Below are 13429 nucleotides of genomic sequence, written 5' to 3' on the forward strand. Positions count from 1 at the left end.
GAAGGGATTGGGGGCAGGAGGAGAAGGGGATGACAGAGGATGAGATGGTTGGATGGCATCACTAACTTGATGGACATGAGTTTGAGCAAGCTGGGAGTTGGTGATGGACAGGGAAGCCTGACGTGCTGCAGTCTATGTGGTCACAAAGAATCAGACACGACTGAGCAGCTAAACTGTCTGATGACTCAGTAGTTCCACTCCTAGATATATACTGAAAAAAAACAAAAACACTAATTCAAAAAGATACATGCACCCAATATTCATAGCCACATTATTCATAATAGCCAAGATATAAAAGCAACCTAAGTGTTCATCAAAAGATGAATGGATGAAGATGTGGTATACATACATAATGGAATAATATACAACCATACACAAGAATGAAATTCTGCAATTTGCAGCTTTATGGATGGACTGGGAAGGCATTATGCTAAAGTGAAATAAGTTGACAGAGAAAGATAATACTGTATGATATCACTTATATGTGGATGCTAAGGTGGGAGGAGAAGGGGATGACAGAGGCTGAGTTGGTTGGATCGCATCACCGACTCAATGGACATGATTTGAGTAAACTCCAGGAGTTGGTGATAGACAGGGAGGCCTGGAGTGCTGCAGTCCATGGGGTCGCAAGGAGTCGGACACATGAACTGAACTGAAAAGTTCTCCAAATTAACATATATTCTGTCATTTCCAGTAGAATTCTGTGAAATATGATTTGTGTGAGACAGCTATAGAGAACTTCTCCAGGACATTTAAAACAATGATTCATTTAAACCAGTGGTTCTCCATGTCCTGGAGTAGTTCCATAGTTTTGGAGACTAAATTGATCATTTTTCTTATAGTGTATGTATTTGTTTTGTGAATTCAGATTTTTTGTAATGTAAATTTTTTAACTTGGGGACAACTTCTTATTTTACTCTTTTCAGAATCTTTTTTCTGACACACATTTACACATGCCATCTAAATTCATTTTCCTCCAGGCTGTCCCTGATAGGTAAAGAGGAACAGGAATTATTATTCCCATTGTCTGGAAGAATCTAAGCCTGAGGAAAAATGGGCTAATTTGCACAAGAATACCCAGGAAGTCAACGAAAGATTAAGCCAAAATATATGGACTCTTTCCAGCAAACTCTACTACGTACACTCAAAAGACTTGTTTGTTCTTGACCAAAATGCTGGTCTCATTGTAACTTCTGGGGGGACTAGCAGGGATGGGAGCATAAAAATAGCCAAGGCATACCCTTGTTTGGCTTAAGAATTGTAGGGAAGTACTTACCAAGGAGAGAGGAGTACAGTCTCATCATTGAGAAGGCAAGGTGGATGGGAGATGTTTGGACCACAAATTTACAGTGAAGGCGAGTAAATTCAAGGCAGGGCTGGACAAGCCACATGAACATGTCATTGACCTAAGAGTATAAGTAAAATTTGACGTTAACAAGTGTGTTTAAGAACTTGGTACACCTCAAGGAGGCTGAAGATAAGACTACTGATAATTTTTGAGTCTAGGTATAGTGAAGAAAATCCATAGGCAACAAGACCTGTGCCCCCAGTTTCTATTTAACGTGCAGTCCACTGACTATGCCCACTCCTCCCGTTCTACTGAGCTGAATATGGAAGAAAAGCTTGGAGCCACTATGGGTCAGCTATAGGATGCATGAAACAGTTTTAGGTTCCAGGAGCCACTATATCTGACTTTTCTATAGAAAAATGTTAGGAATTCTAAACAACTGATTTGGAAATGACTGACTGGTATTTATAAGGCAGGACTCCTGTAGAAAGTGGACACTGAGAGGTCTGGGCTTATTTTCAGTAATTCCCCACATGTATGTATGTATGTACATACTTACTCGTGGGTATGATGATTCTTGTCTCTTGGCTCTGCTCCCTACCCATTTACTCTTCAGAAGAAATTGCTTGATTTTCTCCTCTTTAGTGTTTTTTTCTTAAGCTTTGTGACTCCTACTGAAAATTACCTTGTTATTTTTTTTGTAAGTAGGCAGGTCATCATTAAATAAATACACTCATAGGTGATTATATGTGGATATGTGTGCATATATAAATGTATAGATGCTTTTCTATGTATACTCCCAAAGAAGGGCAATGCTAAAGAAAATGTCCAAACTATGGCACAGTTGCACTCATCTCACAGGCTAGGAAGTAATGCTCAAAATCCTTCAAGCTAGGCTTCAGCAGTACATGAACCAAGAACTTCCAGATATACAAGCTGGATTTAGAAAAGCCAGAGGAACCAGAGATCAGATTGTCAGTATTCACTGGATCACAGAAAAAGCAAGAGAATTCCTGAAAAACATCTACTTCTGCTTCATTGACTAGGCTAAAGCCTTTGACTGTGTGGATCACAACAAACTGGAAAATTCTTAAACAGATAGGAATACCAGACCACCTTACCTGTCTCCTGAGAAACCTGTGTGCAGGTCAAGAAACAACAGTTAGAACCGGACATGAAACAATGGACTGGTTTAAAATTGGCAAAGGAGTACATCAAGGCTGTATACTGTCACTCTGCTTATTTAACATCTGCACAGTAGATCATGAGAAATGCTGGGGTGGATGAATCATAAGCTGGAATCAAGATTGTCGGGAGAAATATTATCAGTCTTAGATATGGAGATGACTCCATCCTAATGGTAGAAAGTGAGGAGGGACTAAAGAGCCTCATGATGAAGGTGAAAGATAAGAGTGAAAAAGCTGCCTTAAAACCCAACATTCGATGGAAGAGTAGTTTAAAAGGGAGGGGATATATGTACACCTATGGCTGATTCAGGTTGAGATTTGACAGAAAACAACAAAATTCTGTAAAATAATTATCCTTCAATAAAAAAATAAATTAAAAAACCCTCAACATTAAAAAAACTAAGATCATGGCATCCGGTCTCATCACTTCATAGCAAATAGATGGGGAAACAATGACAGACTTTATTTTCTTGGGCTCCAAAATCACTGCAGATGGTGACTGCAGCCATGAAATTAAAACATGCCTGCTCCTTGGGAGAAAAGCTATGACAAACCTAGACAGTGTATTAAAAAGCAGAAACAGTACTTTGCTGACAAAGGTCCATAAAGTCAAAGCTATGGTTTTTCCAGCAGTCATGTGCAGATATGAGAGTTGGACTGTAGAGAAGACTGAGTGCGAAAGAATTGATGCTTTAGAACTGTGGTGTTGGAGAAGACTCTTGAGAGTCCCTAGGACAGCAGGGAGATAAAAACAGTTAATCTTAAAGGAAATCCCCTGAATATTCATTGGAAGGACTGATACTAAAGCTGAAGTTGCAATACTTTGGCCACCTGATGTGAAGAGCCAACTCATTAGAAAAGACCCCAATGCTGAGAAGGATTGAGGGCAAGAGGAGAAGGGGGTGACATAGGATCAGATGGTTGGATGGCATTACCAAGTTAATGGACATGAGTTTGAGCAAACTCTGGGATATAGTGAAGGACAGGGAAGCCTGGTGTGCTACAGTCCATGGGGTTGCAAAGAATTGGATACGATTAAGTGACTAAACAACAACAATGACTGTGTATGAGTACTTGGATATGTGGTACTCAGTCAGCAAGTATTTATTGTGCATCTACTACACGCAGTGTGATAGGCGCTAAGGATAAATGATGAACAAGAGAGACAAGGTCTCTGTTCTCATGGTTTACAGTCTCAGGGGCAGGGGAGACAATAAATAATTAAACAAGCAAGGAAATGACTTAAGTATTTACAAATCCTGGAATGTACTAGCAGGAAACAAATAAATGTATTACAATCGGATAAAACAAGAAGGGTTTAATAGGGTAGTCAGGGAAGACTTCTTGGAGAAGTGGGGCTTTATGCTAAGACCTGGGTGGCAAAGGTGAATCAACCCTTATGAGACTAAATGGGGCAAGATTTCCAGAAAGAGGAATAAAAAGTGCAAAAACCTCGAGGAGGTAAAATCTGGGGTTTTCTAGGAATGGAAACAAGACCCCAGGGCTGGAAGGTAATAAGCTGAGCCTGAGAGGAGTGTAGGTGATGAGGCTGGAGGGGCAGGCTGGGTGGAATCACAATCTCAGAAGTCCTGGTAAGAAGTTAGACTACTGAGGACACTGGGAAATCTGTGAAGGCTTCCTGTGCATGTGTAGACTGGCTTCTGACTATGCATCTGGACATGTGTCTGTAAATAAACATTATATATAAATATAATATGTATATTATATATATGTATATAGTACATGTATACAGTACATACATGTATATACAGACATGTACATAGTACATGTATACAAATGTGATAGGAAAGGGGCCACCCTACGCAGATCCCCAGAGCATTTCTACAGTGAGAAGAGAATCTAACTCAAATCCTTCTTGGCTTCTTCCATGGGAAACTTTACTAGGCAACCCTGTTAATGCAGCCAAAGGCAAGAAGTACCATAAGCACCCATTTTTCCTTTCTACTTTCATCATCTGCGTGTGTTCTAATCTAACCTGAACATTCACACCTCTTTTAGGGAAGGAAGAAGAAAATGGACACTCTTGCTAGCTGCACTAAGAGAATTTCTCACTGGTTTTAGCTCCCTAGATTTAGGAGGTATGGAGTCTAGGTTACAGGGGATGGGAAGTGGCAGGAAAAAGAAGAACACAGATCTCATAACCTGGTACACCTCTAGAGCAACTTCCAAAGGCACTTCTGCTGGTGGGCAAAGGGTCAAGGGGTGACATCCCAGTAATCATATAGAACATTTCTCAAGCGCCAGAATTCTCCACTGAGGAGTCAAAAAGTAATGGAGAAGATGGAAGAGAAAGCAGAAATTGACTACACAATTCCAGCTCCACATGCAAAATAAAATAAAATAATAATGGCAAGAAGCCAGAAAGCAAGGTAATTGGGGACAATCAGGGAATTTCCTGCCCCTCCTTGCCTTCCATAATTATGAACGTGAAAACGATCCTAGAAGGCCTTTGAGATGAGGAGTCGGGAGACAGGGAAGGACAGAAAGGAAAGGGACCAGAGGGTCTCACCAATTCCTTGTGCTCCTCAGTGAGACTGGAAGGCAGGGTATCCATGTAGGAATCCTTCAGGGGCTTCCAGCCTAGTTGATGGGGTTCCATGTAGATCATCCCACACCTGGCAAGCACAAACAGAGGGCCATCCTGGTTCACACTGGGCTCCCAAGCACATAGGGGTGAGGTAAATAGGCTGGAGCTTGGGCTGGAGCACAGACCTTCACCAGCTCCAAGCCAAAGGAAAGATGCACAGATTTTGCCAGGAAAGGGTTGAGACCAGTGCTAAGAGTGGGGTCTTGAGAATCAGAGACCTGTATTCAAATCTCAGCCCCAGATCCTACTAATTGAGTGACATCGGAAAAATTTCTTTTCTGTCTCTGAATTTGAGTCCCTGTCTGTAAATTGAAGAATATAAAAAATAAGCAGCTTATAAGATTATTATAATGGTTAAATGAAAGGCCAGTAAAGAATTTGGCACTATGTCTAGCATATGGAACACTCTTAATGAAAACTACTATTATAATTTTCATAATGTTAGTACATTACCATGTACTGACATGTAACATTGTATTTAGCAAGTTTTTCCCCATTCTGTTATATCTAGGCACACTCCTCTTTGTTACTAACACTGGCTACCATTTATTCAGCACCTACTATGTGTCAGCCACTATGCCAAGTCTTAATGGCCTTCATTTCTAAATATTCCTCTTTATGGTTTACACTTTAGACATGAGGAGACACTAGATCAGAGAGGCTTATTGACTTGGAAGAGGTCACACAGCTAGCAAATGGTGTGTTCAAGGTGGGAACCCAGGTTGGTCTAACTTGCCATGTGCTCTTTCTACTCCCTTACATTGCCTTTGGGAATGTGAGCTTATTTTTATTTTATTATTTTATTTGTTGTGGACTGGGAGGCACATGATTGGATTATTATCCTTGGCACACTCATCATTAGCCCATGCATGACCTTTCTTAGTTAATTGTTTTCAATAATGTAATCAGTGTCCATGAACCCAACACCCAGACAGAAGCTACGGTTTTGACAATAACCTTTATCTAATTATAAAGTCTCCCTTATCCTATCCCCCTGGCTTTCCCCACCTAGATTATACAGAATCTTGAATCTCACATTCACTGGTCCTTTGATTTCTTACTTTCTTATGGTTTTATATACATACACATATTTAATTGTTTAGTTGGTTTTAATAATTTAAAAGGGGATACTATGCTGCATGTAATATTACAGGCTTACTTTTCTTGCATTTTAAAAAGTATTTATTATTTATTTTTGGTTGGGTTAGGTCTTCGTTGCTGTGAAGGCTTTTCTTTAGTTGTGGCGAGTGAGGGGTTACTCTCTAGTTGCGGTGCACAAGCTTCTCATTGCAGTGGCCCCTCTTGCTGTCTAGCGTGGGCTCTAGGCATGCGGGCTTCAGTAGATGTGGCTCCTGGGCTCTGGAGCACAGGCTCAGTAGTTGAGGCACTAGGGCTTAGTTGCCCTGGGGCATGTGGGATCTTCCCAGATCAGGGTTCAATGCCATGTCTCCTGCATTGGTAGGTGGATTCTTTACTACTAAGCCACCAGAAAAGCCCTACAGGCTTACTTTTATATATAATACTGCTTAGATTTTATCTTTAATTTTATTAAGACTTATCTATAAAGACACTTATCAGTACAGTTCACTTATATTGAATGACATACAAATACTACCTTCTGTGATTTTATTATACTTTCTAATTCTCTCCTATTAATAGGCATTTGGGTCATTTCTAAGTGTTATTGTGAATCGTGCTACTCTGAAAATTCTGGTACATGTCTCCTGTTGTACATGGGCACAAGTTTATTTTCAGTATATACTCACAAGCAGAATTGCTCAGCCATAGGGTATATGAAGGTTCAACTTTAGGAGGTAGTTCAGCTCAGTCACTCAGTCATGTCTGACTCTGCGACCCCATGAACTGCAGCACGCCAGGCTTCCCTGTCCATCACCAACTCCTCGAGCCTACTCAAACTCTTGTCCATCGCACTGGTGATGCCATCCAACCATCTCATCTTCTGTCATCCCCTTCTTTTCCCACCTTCAATCTTTCTCAGCATCAGGGTCTTTTCAAATGAGTCAGTTCTTTGCATCAGGTGGCCAAAGTATTAGAGTTTCAGCCTCATCATCAGTCCTTCCAATGAATATTCAGGTCTGATTTCCTTTAGGATGGACTGGCTGGATCTCTTTGCAGTCCATGGGACTCTCAAGAGTCTTCTCCAACACCACAGTTCAAAAGCATCTTATCCAAAGTGTTTGCCTGATTTTGTATTGAGGACTGATTTTATGACAAAGTCTGACAAAAGGTAATATAGGTGATCTGCTAGAATTTAATCGTATTTGTGGCTTTTCCTCCTGTTTAAGGTTAGTGAGGCTTTGCCTTACCTCAGGGGGCCCATGCAAGCTGACTCACCTGCTCACAGTGGCTGGGGAGGCCTGTTCCAGGTCAGCTGGCTCGAAGATCAGACTCATCTTAGGGCTCATCTGAATAATCTCTCCACTCATTAAACACAGCTGAAAGTACAAAGCAGAGGGGTAGAGGGCAGCAAATGTGTTGAAATCTATCTGCAAATAAAAGGCCTCAGTGGAGACAGAGATGGTTTGAATTCATTCAACAAATGTTTCTTGAGCACCTACTCTGTGCCAGGCACGATGCTAGCTGTGCAGAATAAAACAGACAAAAAAATTCCTGTCCTCTTGAGGTCTGCATTCTGCTGGGAAGAATAGATGATAGGCAAAATATATAGGCTATACAAGGATGAAAATGCTTTGGAGAGTTGGAGAATCCTGTGTCTGGTGAGATGTAATGTTAAATAGGGAAGTCAGAGAACCACTGAATGGCAGCCTTAGATGAAGAATCTAGAAATTATCAGATTACAGCTAGTTTAATGGTTCCTTCCTCAGTGTTTAAAACAGAACTTAATTGCACACTGGCATCCTATTTTATTTTCTCAAGTTTCCCACAAAGACTCCTGGAATGCCTCAGGGACTGGTCTAGGGTTAGAGTGATAAGAATATCTCCAAATCATTTTTGAAATGGAAAGATCATTAGAAGCCCCAGTGTTTAGCATGTATATCCCTACAGAAAGTAGTGCAAATATACAGGACAGCCTCTGAGTATATACACTAAGTCTGTGGCACTGCTTCTCATTTCCCAACATGGGTTAAAGTGAGATGTTTAAGTCCTAAGATGGCTTGAGGCCTTGGTCTCTCAGGGGAAAAGAAGAAATTCCATTGCTCCATGTTTCTCCTCCTAAGTTTCTGTCTAAAGAGCTTCTTGCAAATTACCTGACCCACATCAAACATATCTGTAATCAGGTCATTACTTGCAACCTCAGAAAGGTCATAGCTGTTACGGACTAACACCACTAACAGTGTCATCTCTGAATATCGAGAAAAGTAAAATAGACCCATAGCTGTGACAGTAGTTTGATTTCATTCAGAGCTGAGAAGAGCCATCAGGAATTTCACTGACTCTTTATACTTCTGATCTCAAGATCAACCAATACATGTATACAATTAGTTTACATAACATAGCCCATATCATGGAATAAAACTCACTTCTATATTTATGTTATATAATCAAAATTATGAACATGCTATTACTAGTATATGTGTGTAATTTGGATAATTAAGCTTTCCATTGTTGAGCATGACTCAGTCTTGCAAAATGTAAATGCAGTTGGAAAATATATTTGGATTTGATAAGGCAGTATAGTCAGTGTAAGAAATCTTCCTTGATTCAAGTTAATGTATGGCAAAACCAATACAATATTGTAAAGTAAAATAAATAAATAAATAAACAGAAGAAAAAAATGAATATAATAAAATAAAAAAACCTCTTCCTTTGAAATGGTGATAAATATTATTTTATTTTATTTTAACCCTTATATAGCACTTGCTACATGACAGGCACTATTATAAGCAGTTTGTAAATATTAATTTATCTAATCTTACTAACAATATTATAACACAGACACTATTATCCTCATTTTACAGATGATGCAATTGAGGTATAGGTATAGCTTTTCTAAGGTTACGTGACTGCTGAGTGGTAAGATAGGATCTGAACCCAGGCTGTCCAGCTCCAGAGACTAAGCTCTTTGCCACTACGCTTACTGCAGTAGGCAGAACATATCTTCCAAAGACTGCTGCAATGTCTGCTAACCCACGTGTACTTTTGCAGTGTGATCTCACCCACCTCCATTAAGAGGTGGCATCTATTTCTCTACTTCCTTGAATCTGGAAAGGTTCTGTGACTTCTTTGACTTAACAAAATTCAGAGAAAGTAATGCTGTTTGAGTTCCAAGTAGAGATTTTAATTTCCTGCCTCTTGCAAATCAACCACCAGGTAAGGAGTGCCACTACTCAAGACCACCAAATGATAAGCCCAAGTCACATGGACAGGCCTGGAGGATAAGATGCTATTTGAGAGAAAGAGAGGCAGAGAGAGAGAGAGAGAGACAAAGAGAGACAGAGACAGAGAGTTACAGAGAGACAGACAAGTCAAGGAGGAAAGAGCCCCCAAAAACTGAGTGAAGAAGCTACCATGGATGTGGCTCCTCTAGCCCTAGCCACCCCAGATGACATCATGAGGATTAGCTTAGCCCTTTTGAGCCTTTTCAAAATTTATAATCTACAGTATCATGAGCAAAGTTAAGCCACTAAGTATTAAGATAGTTTGCATCTTTATTTATACAGCAATGGATAACCAAAATACATCCCATATATCAGGTGCTTTGTATGGACTATCTTAATTAGCAACACCCCTATTTTATTACTACCTTTTTAACAAATGAAGAAATTGGTTCAGAGAAGTTATGTGACTTGCCCAACTTGCTCAATTGTAGAGCTAGTAGTCCAATTTAAAGCCAGAACCAAGGCTTTTAACAATTATACAACAGTATCTCAAAACACACTCAACTTACCCACTATAGGTAAAAACAAAAGTATAATTCATGAATTGATAACTGTTACTTTCTTATGTGGCATTTATTCTCAGTGTAAATAAGTGTATACATTATATATCGTGATCAATCACTCACTTCAGTAAAAGAGTTTATTCCCCATCCATGTAAAAGTGGTATCAGAAAGGTACCTTTTTATTGTCATCCAGAACAGTGTTCATATTTTCAATCCAAACAGCATCCACTGGCCCATCAAATATAATCCACTTGCGGTCATCAGACAAAGAAGATGCTTGCTCTCGGAAAGCATTGGCAAGGACACCATCTGTCCATTCATGGCTCACTTGATCAAAGCACCCATACAGCTGCCCCATGGTGATAGCCTTGGGATTAATGATCTTATACTCCACAGCGAACTCTTCCATCTGTTTGGCTGGACAAGAAGGTGCAACACAAGTTACAAAGTTTCTGGTGAAACTTTAGATAAGAGTCAATGCTATCTAAAAGGTCAAATTTATCAGCATGCCTTCCAAGGACAGTCCTTATAAAATTTATACTCAGTCTGTGTAAAAATTGGAATAACTGGATAGGCAATGCCTTAAATTGTTAGGTTATTACAGCTATTAGTTTCTCACCATATTGTCTTCTGATGCTCATTTCAAACAAGTCAAATGAGCCATTCAGATCTAAATAAAGTCTGTCTGGGCCTAAAATAACTCGGGCAGTAAAGGAGAGAGATGCCATATAATCAGGTCTCTTTATGTATCTGGCTTTCATGGCTACCCTAGAACCTTGGTTTTGACTTGAGATGAGGAAACAACTGACAGGTAAAAGAGGGTTACTTTCCTTTTCCTCTATCTGAAGGGCTAGCTAAGCCCTGGAACCTCTTATTTCATTGCTCAATAAGTGTTTCCTGAGAATAGAGCACCAGGACCGAACTGGAATACACAGGCTAATGGGTGGTACATCATATGTAATAACAGAAAGTAACCACACTTTTACATGATCCTTCAAAGTAAGGAAAAACTGGAGTGCATGAACCATGAACTAAGTAAAGAATTGTTCCTGCAGAATCCTGAGGCAAAGACAACGGGGTAGCCTCCTTTCTCTTCATTTAGTTTCCTAAACTATATTCAATACCTAAATTACTATTTAAGTTTGAAATGCCCAAATTAGTTTTTAATGTCAAGTCAGTGCTGAAAACAAAAATCTCAAAAATCCAACAGTAACTCGTTATTACAAAAAATATTAAAACAAAGCACACTGGAAGGGATTGTGTAAACACAGGCAGAGCGAGGCACTGCTTTTCAAAACCACAGCTTTGTGTTTTTATAAAAGGAAAACCGCCAAAACTGTTTCTCTGGCAAAAGACATAGCTTTTGTTTATTGAGTAGACACTGTGCTAAGTTATTTATCTGTATGAACTAATTTAATTATCACAATGATCCCATTATCACAATGATGCCTCTGGGAAAACAGAGGCAAAGATAGATTTAGTAACTTGCCCAAGGTCTGTGTCTGAGTCAAAAGTCTGAGGCCTTATCTTCTACATTAAATGAAAGGAAGGAAAGAAGGAAAGGAGGAGGGAGGGAGGGAAGTAGAGTGGAGGGGAGGGAGGGAGAATGGGAGGCAGAAAAAAAGGGAAAGGGAAGACAAAGAAAGAGAGGCAAAGAAGGAATGGAAAGAAAACAGAAACCATGCAGTGATCTGTTTTTAGAACAATTTTGTTCAGGCAAGTGGCAGGAGTTTCCCTCTCACGGAGAAGCTTTTGGAGAAACCACAGTTCAGCATTTGAGAAAATTCCTCCATCCTAATGGTGCACATAAAACCCCGTTAGAAGTTCTCCCTCTCTTTATTTTCTGCCTGCAGACCCCTGTGTGCCATGTTCTGTTTCTGGCTCTAATGTCACCATCCAGGGATGGCAAAGCTAACAGCCTAGCATCATCTCTCTGGAACCAGTCAACTAAGTGGGGACACCTGTTCTTCCTGGAAGTCAGGGATGTGAGTTTTACCTTCGTATAAATCACCCAGAGCTGCAGCCAACACTTTATAAGCACAGGTCTTGCCACCCATGGGATCTCCAACAATCATATAGCCATGTCTTACCAGCATCATCTCGTAGATCTGGGAGGGAACACCATGTAAGAAGTTAATCATTCCAAACCTCCCAGAATTTCAATTAGTCAGAAGTCAACAAGGAATGAGGGCTACAGTCATTTTTTTCATCTATTGCTTAAATATCTTTTGGATGAATAATAATATATGTGTGCATTTCTGATTATTTAAGGGATGAGAAATACTATTTACTCTGTACCTCTCCATGTGCTAAACATGAAGTCATTCACCTAAGTCATTTCATTTAATCCATTCAGGCATGTCTTGTGCTGTGTGTGCTGTGCTTAGTTGCTCAGTCATGTCTGACTCTTTGTGACCCCATGGACTGCAGCCCAGCAGGCTCCTCTGTCCATGAGGGTTCTCCAGGCAAGAATACTGGAATTGGTTGCCATGCCCTCCTCCAGGGTATCTTTCCAACCCAGCGATTGAACCCAGGTCTCCTGCATTGCAGGCGGATTCTTTTTTTTTTTTTTTTTAATTATTTTTTCACTTTACAATATTGTATTGGTTTTGCCATATATCAAAATGAATCCGCCACAGGTATACATGTGTTCCCCATCCTGAATCCTCCTCCCTCCTCCCTCCCCATACCATCCCTCTGGGTCGTCCCAGTGCACCAGCCCCAAGCATCCAGTATCGTGTATCAAACCTGGACTTGCGACTCGTTTCATATATGATATTATACATGTTTTAATGCCATTCTCCCAAATCATCCCACCCTCTCCCTCTCCCACAGAGTCCAAAAGACTGTTCTATACATCAGTGTCTCTTTTGCTGTCTCGTATACAGGGTTATTGTTACCATCTTTCTAAATTCCATATATATGCATCAGTATACTGTATTGGTGTTTTTCTTTCTGGCTTACTTCACTCTGTATAATCGGCTCCAGTTTCATCCACCTCATTAGAACTGATTCAAATGTATTCTTTTTAATGGCTGAGTAATACCCCATTGTGTATATGTACCACAGCTTGCTTATCCGTTCATCTGCTGATGGACATCTAGGTTGCTTCCATGTCCTGGCTATTATAAACAGTGCTGCGATGAACATTGGGGTACACATGTCTCTTTCAATTCTGGTTTCCTCAGTGTGTATGCCCAGCAGTGGGATTGCTGGATCATAAGGCAGTTCTATTTCCAGTTTTTTAAGGAATCTCCACACTGTTCTCCATAGTGGCTGTACTAGTTTGCATTCCCACCAACAGTGTAAGAGGGTTCCCTTTTCTCCACACCCTCTCCAGCATTTATTGCTTGTAGACTTTTGGATCGCAGCCATTCTGACTGGCGTGAAATGGTACCTCATAGTGGTTTTGATTTGCATTTCTCTGATAATAAGTAATGTTGAGCATCTTTTCATGTGTTTGTTAGCCATCTGTATGTCT

General features: G+C 40.2%; 1 protein-coding gene across 1 annotated transcript in view; it reads right to left on the reverse strand.

Annotated features, from left to right (window-relative positions):
* The window catches only part of DNAH3 (dynein, axonemal, heavy chain 3), a 249802-nt gene that overhangs the window by 116987 nt on the left and 119386 nt on the right, over window positions 1–13429 (reverse strand). The window contains exons 38-42 of the mRNA XM_010837413.1: window positions 11945–12056; window positions 10124–10365; window positions 7439–7539; window positions 5006–5111; window positions 1277–1406 (exon numbers count right to left, since the gene is read on the reverse strand). Coding sequence (XP_010835715.1) covers window positions 1277–1406; window positions 5006–5111; window positions 7439–7539; window positions 10124–10365; window positions 11945–12056 — 691 coding nt within the window. The remainder of the gene's footprint in view (window positions 1–1276; window positions 1407–5005; window positions 5112–7438; window positions 7540–10123; window positions 10366–11944; window positions 12057–13429) is intronic.

This window comes from Bison bison, unplaced genomic scaffold (genome assembly GCF_000754665.1).
Source record: "Bison bison bison isolate TAMUID 2011002044 unplaced genomic scaffold, Bison_UMD1.0 scf7180017864072, whole genome shotgun sequence".
In the NCBI taxonomy this organism is placed as follows: domain Eukaryota; kingdom Metazoa; phylum Chordata; class Mammalia; order Artiodactyla; family Bovidae; genus Bison; species Bison bison.